At 36.5% G+C, this 14,335-nt stretch overlaps 1 protein-coding gene and 1 long non-coding RNA gene across 2 annotated transcripts; one reads left to right on the plus strand and one right to left on the minus strand.

The window, feature by feature from the left end:
- Positions 1-508: 508 nt before the first annotated feature.
- LOC139192061 (uncharacterized) lies at positions 509-789 on the minus strand. Its single transcript, XR_011575853.1, has 2 exons — positions 660-789; positions 509-573 (listed from the first exon to the last, which is right to left on the minus strand). It is a non-coding gene; the product is annotated as an uncharacterized lncRNA (long non-coding RNA).
- Positions 790-3,635: 2,846 nt separating this feature from the next.
- LOC103441867 (dynamin-like protein ARC5) lies at positions 3,636-13,544 on the plus strand. Its single transcript, XM_029093842.2, has 16 exons — positions 3,636-4,428; positions 4,545-4,667; positions 4,753-4,974; positions 5,640-5,773; positions 5,863-5,955; positions 6,158-6,221; positions 6,678-6,726; positions 6,884-6,966; positions 7,380-7,537; positions 7,680-7,740; positions 9,444-9,506; positions 9,626-9,726; positions 11,742-11,799; positions 12,379-12,723; positions 12,979-13,143; positions 13,248-13,544. The coding sequence occupies exons 1-16, from the start codon at positions 3,910-3,912 to the stop codon at positions 13,335-13,337; spliced, it is 2,328 nt and encodes a 775-aa protein (XP_028949675.1). The 5' UTR covers positions 3,636-3,909; the 3' UTR covers positions 13,338-13,544.
- The last annotated feature ends 791 nt before the right edge of the window (positions 13,545-14,335 follow it).

The following is a 14,335-nucleotide window of genomic DNA, read 5'->3' on the forward strand; positions in this document are numbered from 1 at the left end:
AAAGTTTTTTGTCTCCTTTTTTCTTTTCAGAATTTTGAGCTACAAGATTACATGAACACTTTAAGTGTTTTTTTTTTAAAAACAATAACGCTTTATTAAAATATAACATGAATTACAAAATAGTGGATAAGAAATCCATCATCTAGCAAACTAGTTAAGACCTCTTAAGTAGATCTATTTACAAGTAACATAACCTCAACCAAAATCATTTTACGACTATTAACATATCTCACAATATATGAAAAGGAGGAACACCAACCAACCAAATATTTCTTCATCCTGATATCTTTTCTGTTTTTGTATATTATTCCACTCTAAAACACAATAATATAATATTTAACTAAACATTTTATATATATGATTGTGGCCTAAGCTGGCAACGGGAATACAAGACTGCCCCGACATACGAATCAAAATTAAGTTCCTCGTCCAAAAGGTATAGAAATATTATATGTATGTATACGCAGAGTTAGAGACAGAGAGACGTACATCAAACTTTTCATTCTGATTTTCCTCCTCTGACATTTCCCTAGCTTCTTCCAATTTTCGTCGCTTCTTTCGAGGCAAATTTTTCTGCTCCAAACACTTGTCATGTCACACACTCGACCCAAATGAATTATAATAAAAAATTGAAAAGGAAAATGCAGGATTACAATCACCTCACGCTCCCGCTTCCTCTTTCTTTCAGTTTTAAATCTTCAGCTTGTTGGGCGCTGATTACCTCTTTTCCAGGGTGCTTTACACTTTCATTGGATGCCCGTCAGCAGAAAGATGAACTTTGATATGTTGTGTTGTGTCATGCTTCATCTTTTTCATTGGACTCCTCATCTTCTTATTTTATTTGCGTCCATTTATCTTCCAATTTGGAATTGGATGGACTCCAGTTGAAATGCGAAGATTATCCAAAATTGGAATTCATTGCAAATTTGAATAGAAAGAGATATTGGAGAGGGCAAAGATGAAGGTGTGTGAATTATACCCTAATATCTAACCTATGTATGGACATTGGAAACTGAAGATAAGAAGTATCATGCAAATAAGAATCATATCTAAAATTTACACAATCAATTACATCTTGACACGTGACACTCAAAATCTTATCTGAAAAATTATTGAGATTACATATTGATAAAAAATCTGGAGAGTTACTCACTTTAGCGACATGTGTCACTCGAAATCCTATCGAAAAAATGATTGAGATTACATATCGACAATAAATCTAGAAAGTTACTCATTTTAGAGACATGTGTCACTCGAAATCATATTCGAAAAATTATTAAGATTACATCTCGAAAAACTATTGATGTAGTTTAATTTGAGTAATCATATTAATTCAATTAAAATAATAAATTATGTTTGACCTATGGCCCCTCAGTAGGAGATGGTTTTTTGTCACATGACTATGTTTGGCTTATGGCCCCTTGGCCCTCTCAGTTGGATATGCTAAGAAATATGATCGAGGCATTATTCATTAAAATATTAATATGTTGAAGGGTTATAGGGCTAAAGAGAGTCCTTTTGTTGGAAATTTAAATAGTTTGAGTAGACATTTCATTGTCCCACATTGGCAATTCCCAAAAGATTTTATCACTTTATAAGCCTTTGTCCTTTATAGAAAGTGATTGGAGTAATAGGCCTGGAGACTAAAATTGGGCTCACCCTTGGGGCTGGGTTTTGGGGTGCATTAATTAATTGGTAATTAATATATAATTAATATATAATTAATTATCAAAAGATGGGCCTTGGGCCTTGGGGCTCGGGCTCTAATAATTAAATTATTTAATTAATTATTTTTCAGATTTAATTAATTATTTTTTAAAATTCGAATTTGAAGTCTGAGAGTTCTTTCTGAACACAGAGTAAAGCACCCCTTGAAGAGAAGTCTCTCAACAGTCACACCCCATTCTCATACCTGTTGCAAACAGGCATCCATCTGCTATATATACATCCATCTGCATGGCATTTAGTAGATAGAAAATAATCAACTTCATCTTCTACATTCCTAAACCTTCTTACTGAGAGAACCACACTAAATTCGCCAGAAGTTAAATTTTCCGGTGCTGGAATTTTAACTTGATCGTTGAATTCTGGTGAAGCAGACGTCTGTAGAACTAAAAGCACAGAGTATGGACGAAATTTCTGTTTCAAGGACATTGCGGTACGCAAGCCTCGATCTTCAAGTTGTTTGTTTTTTATAATTCGTATTCTAGTTTATATTCTGTCAATTCCTATTGCATTTATTATTTATTAGCATATATAAATTATCACAGATTGTTGACATACATCCAACACCTTTGACCCTCATTCGATTGGAGATGGCCAAAGGTCCTCATTTTGAGGATCTCGGTTCAAATGCATATTAACCACATGATTATATTAGTTTATATTCAAAGGCTTAAAATATTTGATAATTTAATAAAACAAAACCAACTTAAAATTTATGAACAATTAGAAAACTCATTTTCTTGTTAAACGAAATCTCAAACTTGGAAACGGAGCGGAAGAGGAATCCAGTTCTAGTGATAACCCAGCGTCTAATGCTCTCGCGGATCCACCAGCTTCTGTCGAGGGAAGGAATTTGCAAAAGAGGATTAGCCTCGGTACTTTGCTAGGATGGGAGCACGTCCCTTCCCCGACTCGAACTTGCGTGGATTAGCCTAACGACTTTGCTTGGAAGACTCGAATTTGTTGAATTTTAAACTTGGCTCCCGGACCGGGGTTATATTAGAACACAGCTTCTTTTTTTTCTTTAAATTTTTGAATAGCACATAGATTTGATCTTTTCTGGGGCCCTTTCGTCCAATTTTCTTGGAAAACTGGAAAAGTTGTATCTAATTATGGAATTGGATTCTCGTCGGATCTAATTGCTGGGGATTCTAAGAATCAACTCACGTAGACCGTTGATCAAAAATCGTACGATCACAATTAAATATTTTAAAAGTAAAATAATCTTATTTTGCGTGAAAAATATAATCCGACTGCAGGCTACAAATCTAGTAGACTCTAATTATAATCCGACTGCAGATTTATATCTTTTTTTATTCAATTTTCAGTGTCCATTTTGCTCCAGCTTCCACCAACCGTAGCGGGCATCGAACTTTTATCCTATCCTAATTTGTTGTTTAGAAGAGCTTAATTATTTGTTCAATCTAGTGGAATATGTTATCCTACCCTAGTTTTTATAAAGTACCACAACTGCAAACCAACCTTAAGGTATCATTTGGTATGCAGACGGGACGAGACGGAACGGAATGGGAAGGGATAGGACGGGACGGAACGGAGAGGGAGCAAAAATGCCCTCGGATGGAAACAAGGAGGAAGAAGAAGATGGAGATGTTATAATTTTGTGTTCCACGGATGTGGAAAGAGTCGTTCCAGAGGGTGAGGCGGAACGAAAATTCATCCAAAATTCGTCTCGTGGAATAGCACGTTCCACCCATTTTAAGCGCATCAAACGTAGGACAGAACGTCTCGCCCTACTCCGTTCCGTCCCCTTCCACGTACCAAACGGTTGTTGAAAGAAAATCAACGGGTGGCAAAAGAAAAGCAATAATTGCTGCTGAAACTCCTATCCAAGATAAACACGTGTCCAATTTGTAATTTTAATTTCAATTATTTGAATACCATGTCCATCTGTAATTGAGTTTCAACAGCAACGGCTGCAATTCTTTCAGCAGCAAAGGAGTGTTCATATTAAAATGGTTGAAAATAATATTTATAAACTAGTAGCTAGTAAAGTAAGATCACTCGTTTTTTTCAAGAAACAAACAAATCGTATGGAAAAAAAAGAAGAAGATAACGTATGAAATGTGAAACGTCCTGCTCCGAGTTTCTATCTGAATAACGGTATTGTATCAACTGGCCTACGCTCCACTTCACTCTACCAGTAACAGAAGAAGCAGCGCAGCAATGTCGAGGGAGGAGGCGGAAAATGAAAAGAAATGGGCGGAGGAGGAGGAGGAGGAGCAGTGCCGTCTGTACGAGGCCTACAACGAACTCCACGGCCTCGCGCAGGCCTTCGACACTCCATTCGACGCGCCAGCGGTGCTTGTGGTGGGCCACCAGACCGACGGCAAGAGCGCCTTGGTGGAAGCACTTATGGGGTTCCAGTTCAACCATGTAGGCGGCGGCACCAAGACCCGCCGCCCAATTACCCTCCACATGAAGTACGACCCCCAAGCCCACTCCCCCGTCTGCCGCCTCCTCCTCCCCTCCGATTCCAGTTCCGATTACGAAAAGTCTCTCTCGCTCCAAGAAATTCAAGCCTACATTGAAGCTGAGAACATGAGGTTGGAGAAGGAGCCTTGTCTTTTCTCCGCTGAGGAGATCATCATTCGAGTCGAATACAAGTATTGCCCTAATCTTACCATTATCGACACTCCTGGACTAATCGCTCCTGCTCCTGGTCCAAAGAATCGAGCTTTACAGGTTTTCCATTGTCGATAATGTTTGAATTTCGAGTAGGAAACATGACGCTTTCATTGGTTTCGTTCTGAATTTCGATAGATGTTGCGTTGTAAATATGTTATTTATGATGATTACAGGGCCACGCTCGTGCTGTCGAAGCTCTAGTTCGTGCGAAAATGCAGCATAAAGAGTTCATAATTTTGTGTCTTGAAGATTGCAGTGACTGGAGTAATGCAACTACAAGAAGGGTTGTAATGCAGGTGTTGCTTCTTTTGTTCTGTTTATGCATTGTGTTGTGTTAATTTATTCTTTTCGATCAAGCTTTACCTTGCTCATCGTCTGCAGATTGATCCCGAGCTCTCAAGGACTGTGATTGTCTCAACCAAACTTGATACCAAAATACCCCAGTTTGCTCGTGCCTCGGATGTGGAAGTATTTCTCTCACCTCCCACTTGTATGCTCGATGGGTGTATCTTGGGAGACTCTCCCTTTTTCACTTCTGTGCCCTCTGGTAGAGTTGGCGTTGGCCATGATTCGGTTTACAGATGTAATGAAGATTTCAAAAAGGTACTCGTGCTCGCCCTCTATTCATTTTCAGAGAGTAAAAAGCGAGGAATGGTTGTGATGTTCATTCGGCGACCTTAATTGATAGTTGTCAATATTCCGCTGCAGAGTGTTGTTTTTGTCATTTAATGATATAAAGCTTAAGCTTTGAAGTAGATCATTATTATTTAGTAACTATATTGCATTGAGTGTGATATTTTAATCCACTGATTCTCAGAGCAACTTTTGAAGTCAGAATTTGCAACTTTATGGCTCTAATTGCTGGCCTGTTTCTCATCCGACTAATGGTTGTTCTTCTGGAAGAAATTTTGCTAGTAACAATAATTTGGCAGTATGAAAGTTGTAATATGTACCCTGCTCATCAGAACTTTGGCCCGAAACTTTCCAGTGTTTGGAGCTTTGGTTGTGATATTTGCGTCAATCCTGATACTGTTTAAATTACATACTGCATGCGGAAATTTTTTAAAGTTTATTCCTCTTTGTGCTATCCCTTAATGCTTTACTTGTCTATAGTTCCTATGCTAATTTTTTCCGTTAGCTGTTGCTGGTAGATTCTTTGTATTCTGTTAGATAATAAGCATAAGATTGGGTATGCAGGTATACAATTATGTTCCTTTTTTCTTTTGATGTGGAATCATAGCTGGCTGGTTTGTACTTTCTTTATGCAGGCAATATCATTAAGAGAGATGGAAGATGTTGCAAGCTTGGAGGAGAAAATGGGCCGGTCACTGTCAATACAAGAAAGAAGTCGAATAGGTGTAAGCAAACTTAGGTTGTTTTTGGAAGAATTACTACAGAAAAGGTTAGTAATAATCCTGTTCTTCCTATTCTGATAATAATGACAACTTGCTAAGTTCCATTGCTAAAAGTTTGGGAATCAAATTTTGCAAGGTATATGGATAATGTGCCACTAATCATTCCACTTCTTGAGAAGGAGTTCCGTAGCGCAACAAAAAAGATGAATGAAATAAATCAAGAACTCAGGTCCACAGTTTTAACTTACAGAGCACATTTCTTTAGGGCAATTAACAGACTGGATGCAATTTATGGCACTTTATTTGCTTAAACTCTGGTCAGATCATTGACCAGGAAGGTTAAGCAAATTTTGTTTTCTCTGGTATTATAAATTTATCTTATTTATTTCTTTTATATTGGTTGGTTATATTGCATTATTTTGTTTATGCAGCACTTTGGATGAACTGAAACTGAAGGAGAAAGGAAGAATATTTCATGATCTGTTCTTGACAAAGGTTTCTGTAGTTTAGATGTTGTCATTTAAAAGTACTCATATGTTGTTGTTATTCATATCTTAGTATCGGAGTCTTCCGTGGCTGGTATATTGTACCTTATCTATGGGGTAGTAGAATGGCCTCACACTATAGTGCTAAAGGTTAGGACCACATTGAGATCTCACACGAAGGACCCGAGTTTTCGTGTGGTTAAAAGTAGATTCGGGTCTTCCATTTTTGTTTTCCTTCAGAATTTTTGGGGTGGAAGAAATTATGTGAACTAGTCATAATGTTAGCTTCTATTTGTTTTATGCTTACATGAAGTCTCATGGTTTTATGAAACCTTTATTTATTGTTTACCATTTATTTTTTCATTAGTTTGGCTGTTTTAGTTTCTAGTTCTTCATTTGTATTTAAATTTTTAATGATTAAAAACTATTGTTATTTTTACTGACAAAAGTTTTATTTGTTCCTCAGTTATCATTGCTACTGAAAGGAACAGTTGTTGCACCTCCAGATAAATTTGGTAAATAAGCTTAAGTTGCTTATTAGTTAACCACAAACTATTTAAGCTTTCTAAACGTGAAATAATACAGGATGAGAGGATGAATGATGAAAATTCGTTTCATGTTGATGGAGACTTTCCTATTCTAGTTTCATTCATATATCGTTCCTTTTTCAAGGTGAAACGCTACAGGACGAGAGGACTAATGGAGGGGCATTTGTTAGCAGTGATGGCCTTCAGTTCCCCCACAAGCTTATACCCGTAAGTTATAGAATTCTCAGACTGTAAATTTTCTTTTTCCATTTTTATTTTCTTTTGTGTTTGCATGGCTTGTATTGTGGCAGGAACTTTTCCATACTGAAAATTTTCAGAAATCTCTCTCTTTCTCTCTCTCTCTCTCTCTCTCCAGATTTTTTGGCTTGTTTGTATTTCTTTCTAAATGTTGGAATCAGCCTTGCTTCTTCCCTTCCAATATGAGTACCAAACCGTGCAAAAAAATCAGGCTATTTAAGTTGCTGCCTTTCTTTGTTTTCTCTCGTTAACATCTAGGTGAAAGTTTTTACTAGGCTGAAAAGTGTAGACTCATTTCTTGCGTATGTTCTGGACCCAAACTGACTGAACCTTTTAGAGTTTCATATACATGCATGTAATCACCGTGTATCCTTTGTGTTCAGAATGCAGGAATGCGTCTATATGGGGGTGCACAATACCATCGTGCCATGGCTGAGTTCCGTTTTGTAGTTGGTGGTATAAAATGCCCTCCAATTACACGGGAAGAAATTGTAAATGCATGTGGAGTGGAAGATTTACATGATGGAACAAACTACTCAAGGTATTTATAATTTTATATTATCATACCTGTGAATCTGATTCTTAAGCTGCAATATTTGTGCTCCAATATTTTTCTTGATGTTTTTGTGTCCCTTTCTATTATTAATCCCTTTTCCATTTCAAATTTACTTTTGATAAATCAGGACAGCTTGTGTAATAGCTGTTGCAAAGGCCCGTGATACATTTGAGCCTTTCCTCCATCAGGTGATGAATAATTTCTCAGAGTAATTTATTTCCCATTTTTCTTTCCTTCTATCTTTTCCCTGTGATACGAGTTATGTTATAAGTGGTGCAATATAGGTATCTTGTGTCATCATGTGTTTAAAAGTTATGATCAATATAGTTATTAATTTTAAAGTCTGTCTGCTCGGTTAATTGAATAAAATGCAAGCCTTGAAACAGAGCACCTACAAGCTACATTTTACCTGACAGATGCTAGACTGTGAGAACTCTATTAAGTCCGATGTTTTCACAAAGAAAACTACCTCATAAACGGCAGTGATCTATAGGAACCCTCAAGGGAGCTCCCCCAGATTTTCTTCTTTCAATGTATCTTGAAGAAATGGATTGGAAACTTGCAATTCTAAAAATATCTCCCAGTTTCGCCTTCTAGTGTCCGTTTAAATCGTAACGTTATCATACAATTAATATACCTAACAATTTTTCCATCTTGAACCACCCTCTTTTTAATAAAATATTCAGGAGATACATGTAGGTCAGCATATAATTATCATTATTCGTGTACCTAGAGGAATTAAGTGGAGATGTGGTTTTAGAAAATATTCATACTTAGGGGTGTATTCAATTAGGAGTTTAAAGGATTTTTAAAAAGTTTACAAATCTGTATGTATTCAATCAAGAATTTAAAAGAATCCATGTAAGTCCATGGGTATTCAAGATTTTAAAGTAGTTTATAAAACTCTGTAGAAATCTGAGTGTATTCATTCTGGATTATAACGTAGTTCATAAAACTCCATGTGTATTCAATTAGGATTTGATTTTAAAATATTTAAAAGATGAATGATTTGGAGGGATTTCATACTGTTTTAAGGCTTTAGGAAATCAGGCCTCTCCCCCTAAAATTTCTGATGATTTCACTTAAAATTCACATGGAGTCTATAAAACTTGATTAAACTCCATAGGTTTGTAAATTTTTAAAATCTTTTAATTTTATTGCAAGAATTTCTTATATAAAAACAATTGTTGCAACCATCTTTTGGTTGTTTTCTGCTGAATGATTAGGCTTTGCACTACATAAAATAATTGTTTCAAATGAAAGAACAATTCATACATTCTGGCACCACGCATTCACCATCAATTAGCATGGGCTGGCTGACTGGTAGTGGACGATGGGCCTCTGGTCTTGGTAAATTTGTTTAGAAAACAGCTTTCCCCTTCGATCAGAGCAAGTCATTTTCTGAATTGCCATCTACCAGGAAGATATTTTTTTGTTTGCCATCACAAAAAATAATCAGAAATTGCAAAATATATATTTTTGGTAGCTTGGTAGGTTTGGAAAATGGCTTCCCTAATAAAAGAGGAATACATTTTAGGAACCTCCTTTTTTCAAGGGGTTATTTTCCATTGACTAGGAAGTTAGTGTTAATTAATCAACCCACCCAAATGATGAAATTGAAAATTTATATATTCTAGTAGGTTATATTTGATGGAGCAAGCATATTGTGTTTCTTCTGTTTTTATGAATAAATTTTGGCTGCTGTTAATGGAAACTTCCCTATAGAATTAAGGAATCTACTTATGTAATCTTAAGGAATCTTCAAAAGGTTCAGTAATTTGGTCCGTCTTTTAGGACTCTTATTCAGACTACATATTATTTCGCAAGTAGATATCTTGTTATGACTATCATGGTCTTAGCTTTTGAAAATTTATATTTTCTACTCATGCAGTTAGGTTGTAGGCTCTTACACATTCTGAAGAGATTACTTCCTATATCAGTCTATCTTCTTCAGGTATGGACTACAGTCTACACCGTTGTGTAGGTTGGTGGTTTCCAAATCTTGTGTGCATATAATAAACTCCTCAAGTTCTACACAGTTAATTCTTGCAATTTCTATCTTGCTTTCTACAGAAAGATGGTGAGTATTTAAGTGGCCATGAGGTGTTTCTGAGGCGTGTTGCCTCTGCTTTCAATGACTTTGCAGAATCTACTGAAAGGGCATGTCGTGAAAAGTAAGCCGCTTATATATATTACTATCTTAGTAAGTGAATACCCTGTTTAGGTTTTTCTTTTCTTTTTGTTTTTTCTAATAGGAAAACATTAAAACAAGCATGTTATAACAAAATCAAAATTAACAGTGGCGGATCCAGGATTTTTTCACTGGGTGGGCGACGTGCAAAGCTTCTCAAATTTTTATGGGAACAAAAAATGCCCTTAAAAATCAAATCATGCTGTTGTGAATCTGATTCATAATTTAAAGAATGAATAAGCTCTATAATTGCCCCCAAAATTTTTATGATGCATTATAGATTCGTTAATAGAGGTCGCACTTGGTGCGATGGCAAGTGCCTTTGCCCATGAGCGGTAGGTCTCGGGTTCGAGACTTGGGAGCAGCCTCTCCATAAATAGGGGTAAGGCTAGCCGACATTCACCTATCCCAGACCCTGCGTAAAGCGGGAGCCTTGTGCACTGGGTACGACCTTTATTATAGATTCGTTAATACTTAATAGTAGTAGTAATTATAGAAATGATAAGTTTGACCCTCTGAAGCTTTCCTTTTAAGTGCTAAGCCAAAGACAAGGTAACGGGGAGATGGAGCCCTTGAAAACCAACATTTGAAGATTGCTTCAAAGTTGAAAAGTTCTTTATTACCTTCTTGCTCAATTTGCAACCAACTCCAAACTTTTAAAATCTCACAAACAGTACAGTAATCCAAACAGGATATCAACCTTTGATAAAGCTTGAGAAGAATAACTCCAGCCCACTTGAAGAACTCAAAACCTATATCTATAAGAAACCCTTATCATACCTACTGTTAATTAATTTCAGAAAATTGACCGGTCATTTCTTTCCATTTTAAAATGGCTGTTGTCGTTTCTATTTCAATCAAAGGACCAAACGGTGCCGTTCAGTCCAGAACTTTTTAACTAAAAAGCTTTTTCTTTTCCCGTCTTCTTCCTTTGCCCTCGCACTGGCTTAAGCTGCCATGGGCAGTAGCTGCGCTACCATGGCTCGTTTTCAAATCTGGTTGGCGAAAATTCTTGTCCATTCCTGATCCTGACATATCCTGTATTTACTAACACACAAGGAACATATGTCGCACTTAGTAACGCATCCTGATATTATAAACAACAAAGTATCATTATCGTTCATGACTTCCCCATTCCAAGTAAACATGCCCTATAAGTGTATTACCTAATCTTTTTATAGCGATGCCTAACTGTTCATTCCAAACCATCTTTCAGAGATCTGCATTTAGTCTTTAGAAGAGTATGGTATACCAAAGTTCTTGTTCTTTAGAATAAAAAATGATAAAACTCGTAAAGGTTTCATTACTATGTTTTATTGATCCATTGAAGTTTAGTCAGGAAACATAGGGCCTTTTGAGAGGTTCTCAAATGGGATGCCACTCATTGATCCAAGAAACGCATTTTGGTGCTCTCAAGCGAAATCTTTAGCCACTATGGAACTAGAAATTTTAAGAGGAAAAAGGGCCCAAGCGAACATCTCAACTCTCATTAAAGTTTACCAAAACCAGTTTCACCTGAAGGTCTAATCTCGGTTCATGAAGGAAAAGTCTTGAATTCATCCAACCAGCACAGGAAGCCAAGAAACAAATACGACATGTGGGATTTGGAAATTTAGGAGGAATACCCAATTGCAGGTCTGCATGGATGCAATGAACCACAAGTAACCTAGATTGATTCCCTAGATGCTGAATTGGCCAAATTACATAAATTACAACTAGTGTGGATCTGATGTACTAGAATTCTCGTACATGGCTAATGCTATGTACTAAGTTTATTTTCATTCAATCTTCCAAACTAGATACATAAAAATATAGTTCAGGTAATTAAATGTGACACTCTTTCATTAAATGCAGCAGTAAAACATTAAAATGAAATTTATTGATAAATTAAACTTCAAGTGAGTTAGGAGCATACACAATCCTCAAGAATGTTTATATCTTATATATCCCCGTTTCCATCACCTGAACCTGCTCCTGTTAAATATGTTTTTGCTGCAGATGCATGGAGGATTTAGTAAGCACCACCCGTTATGTCACCTGGTCTCTTCACAACAAGGTATTCATAGTTGACTATGAAGGCATTCCTACATGTGTTATGCTTTCAAATTGGTCTATTTTGTTGCTGTGCGAAAATTTGAATAGTTTGATATTGTAATAATGAAATAGATTTAGAGTGGAAGAGTTATAGCAGCCAAAAGCAGTTACAGTGCTCTTTTTCTGGTTGAACAACCTGGAAAACAGGAGATAACCTCGTTCTCACTTTCTGGCTTAGAGAAAGATATAAAAAGACTACTATTGTAGACCTACTAGGCTAAATAGATTAACATCTGAAATACTACAAGTCTTGTTAGAGGCCTTAGAGAAAATTATCATTTATGCCATATAAACAATAAGTATGATCTCAACCCTCTAAAATAACATAATAAGAAGGAAAAGGACACAATATTCCTATTAAAATAGTCTGTTAGTATAGTTAAGAACCGACATTTTACTGTTTATGTATATTTCTTTTTTTATATTGTGGAACCCAAAAAAGGGAGCATTCAAGCCTTATAATTTCTATACTATTCATTATATTGCATGATTTTTCCTTATAAAATCTATTTCCTCAACTAATTTGATGCCTAATTAGTAGAATCGAGCTGGGTTACGTCAATTTTTAGACTCTTTCGCTGGAACAGAACATGCCACAACAGGTGGTAGTGGTGTATCTTCTGGTCTTTCCCAAGATTCATCCGTTGGGTCGGTCACCAGTGAGAAGGATACCAAGTCACGGGGAGATGTGAAGCTCAGCCATGTGGCCTCTGGCACTGATTTGACATCTTTTATTCATTCAACAGAAACAAGGCTGGCTGATCTTTTAGACAGTACACTTTGGAATAGGAGGCTTGCTCCTTCATCTGAAAGGATTGTTTATGCTTTGGTGCAGCAGATATTTCATGGCATAAAGGAATATTTCTTAGCCTCTGCAGAGTTGAAGGTTTGTAATATAAACTGCTGCTTTCCAAATCTAACTGAGTAAGCGGAAGTGATAACTAGCACTCTATTTGGTCGATGTTTCAGACATTGTGAATAATGACTTGTTTCTTTATTTTTAAATCAGATCAATTATATCTACAAACACACACACAGACACATATATTCTACTTCTAACTTTTAATGGCTCTGTTGGTTTATTTTTTCCTGCTAATGGGACATTTTATTTTGTTTAATAACGTGTGCCTTTGTTTTGCAGTTCAACTGCTTTCTTCTGATGCCTGTTGTAGATAAGTTGCCTGCACTGCTTAGAGAAGACTTAAAATCTGCTTTTGAGGATGACTTGGATAATATTTTCGATATCACAAATCTGAGACGCTTATTAGGCCAGCGAAAGCGAGATGCAGAAATTGAGATTAAAAGGGTATTTCAATTTTGCCTCCCACTTATGACCTGTTAAATTGCCCTCTCTTTCTTACCCACTTCACGCGTGCTTGTACACATTTGTTTGACATGTTGGATTTGCAGATCAAGAGGCTTAAGGACAAGTTCAGATCACTACATAAGCAGCTTAGTTCGAATCAAGCGATTGCTTCTGCCTTTCCCGACTACCATTGATATCAGAAGTCAAATCGTTGGATAAGTTATCTCTTCGGGAGCGTGCTTATGATAATGACATATGTGGTGGCTTAGAGAAATTTAGTGGAACAATCTTACATGTTTATCCGGACCGGAGGATTCTATTTCATTGCGTGGACTATGTTTTGTGAACTATAACTTCTCTTTTACAAATGAGATATGCTTTGCTTTGCAATCTTTCAATAATATCTACTGGAGTATTTTCTGTCTAAGAATGACTTACATGACATGGGTACAGCGCCACGCCACGTGACGTCCCGTGCTAATGAAATAAAGACGTGTAAGTTTTTGTTCACACGTCCTTATTTCGTTTGGCACCTGTCACCCTTCATTCAATCTAGAGCCGCTTGGCGTTCCAACTCAGTTCGGACAATGCACTTGGATTGAGAAATTGCTTAAGCTTTCTTCGCTTTTAGGCCTTTGTCTCCATCCATCACTGGGCTCGTCTTCGGCCGCGAAACTGAAGGTGGTCGATCGGCCTTGGTCTAGGATTGATGTCGACCCGCGTCATCCTCAATTGACATTAACTTGTTTATTTGTTTGTTTGGAGGAGTCGAAAATAATGCGTTTAGGATAAATTTAGAATTCTTTACAATTTTACAGTTTTCAAATACAACTCTAATTCTTTATTCTTCTCCATAATGAGATATTTATATGAATACAACGAGCAATACTAGAAAATAAATAAAATCAAAATAATTTGTCCACAAAATAAGGAAATGTAGACCAAATCAAATAAAATCTCTAAAATAGTTCATATTTTCCAACACCCCCTTCAAACTCCCGATGTACCAAGAAGGAAATAAATTCTAATTTGAAATTTTGTAAGTTCAACACCCCCTTCTTAGGACCACGCATTAAGTCACACGTGCAGGAAATTTTCACCAGTGAACCTAACATCAATTTTTACGAAAACTCAGCAAATCATAATCTGTTAGAACTAACGCCTCTTTTTGAAAGACAAACATCTCTTTTGA

Source organism: Malus domestica, chromosome 15 (genome assembly GCF_042453785.1).
Source record: "Malus domestica chromosome 15, GDT2T_hap1".
Classification (NCBI taxonomy): Eukaryota; Viridiplantae; Streptophyta; class Magnoliopsida; order Rosales; family Rosaceae; genus Malus; species Malus domestica.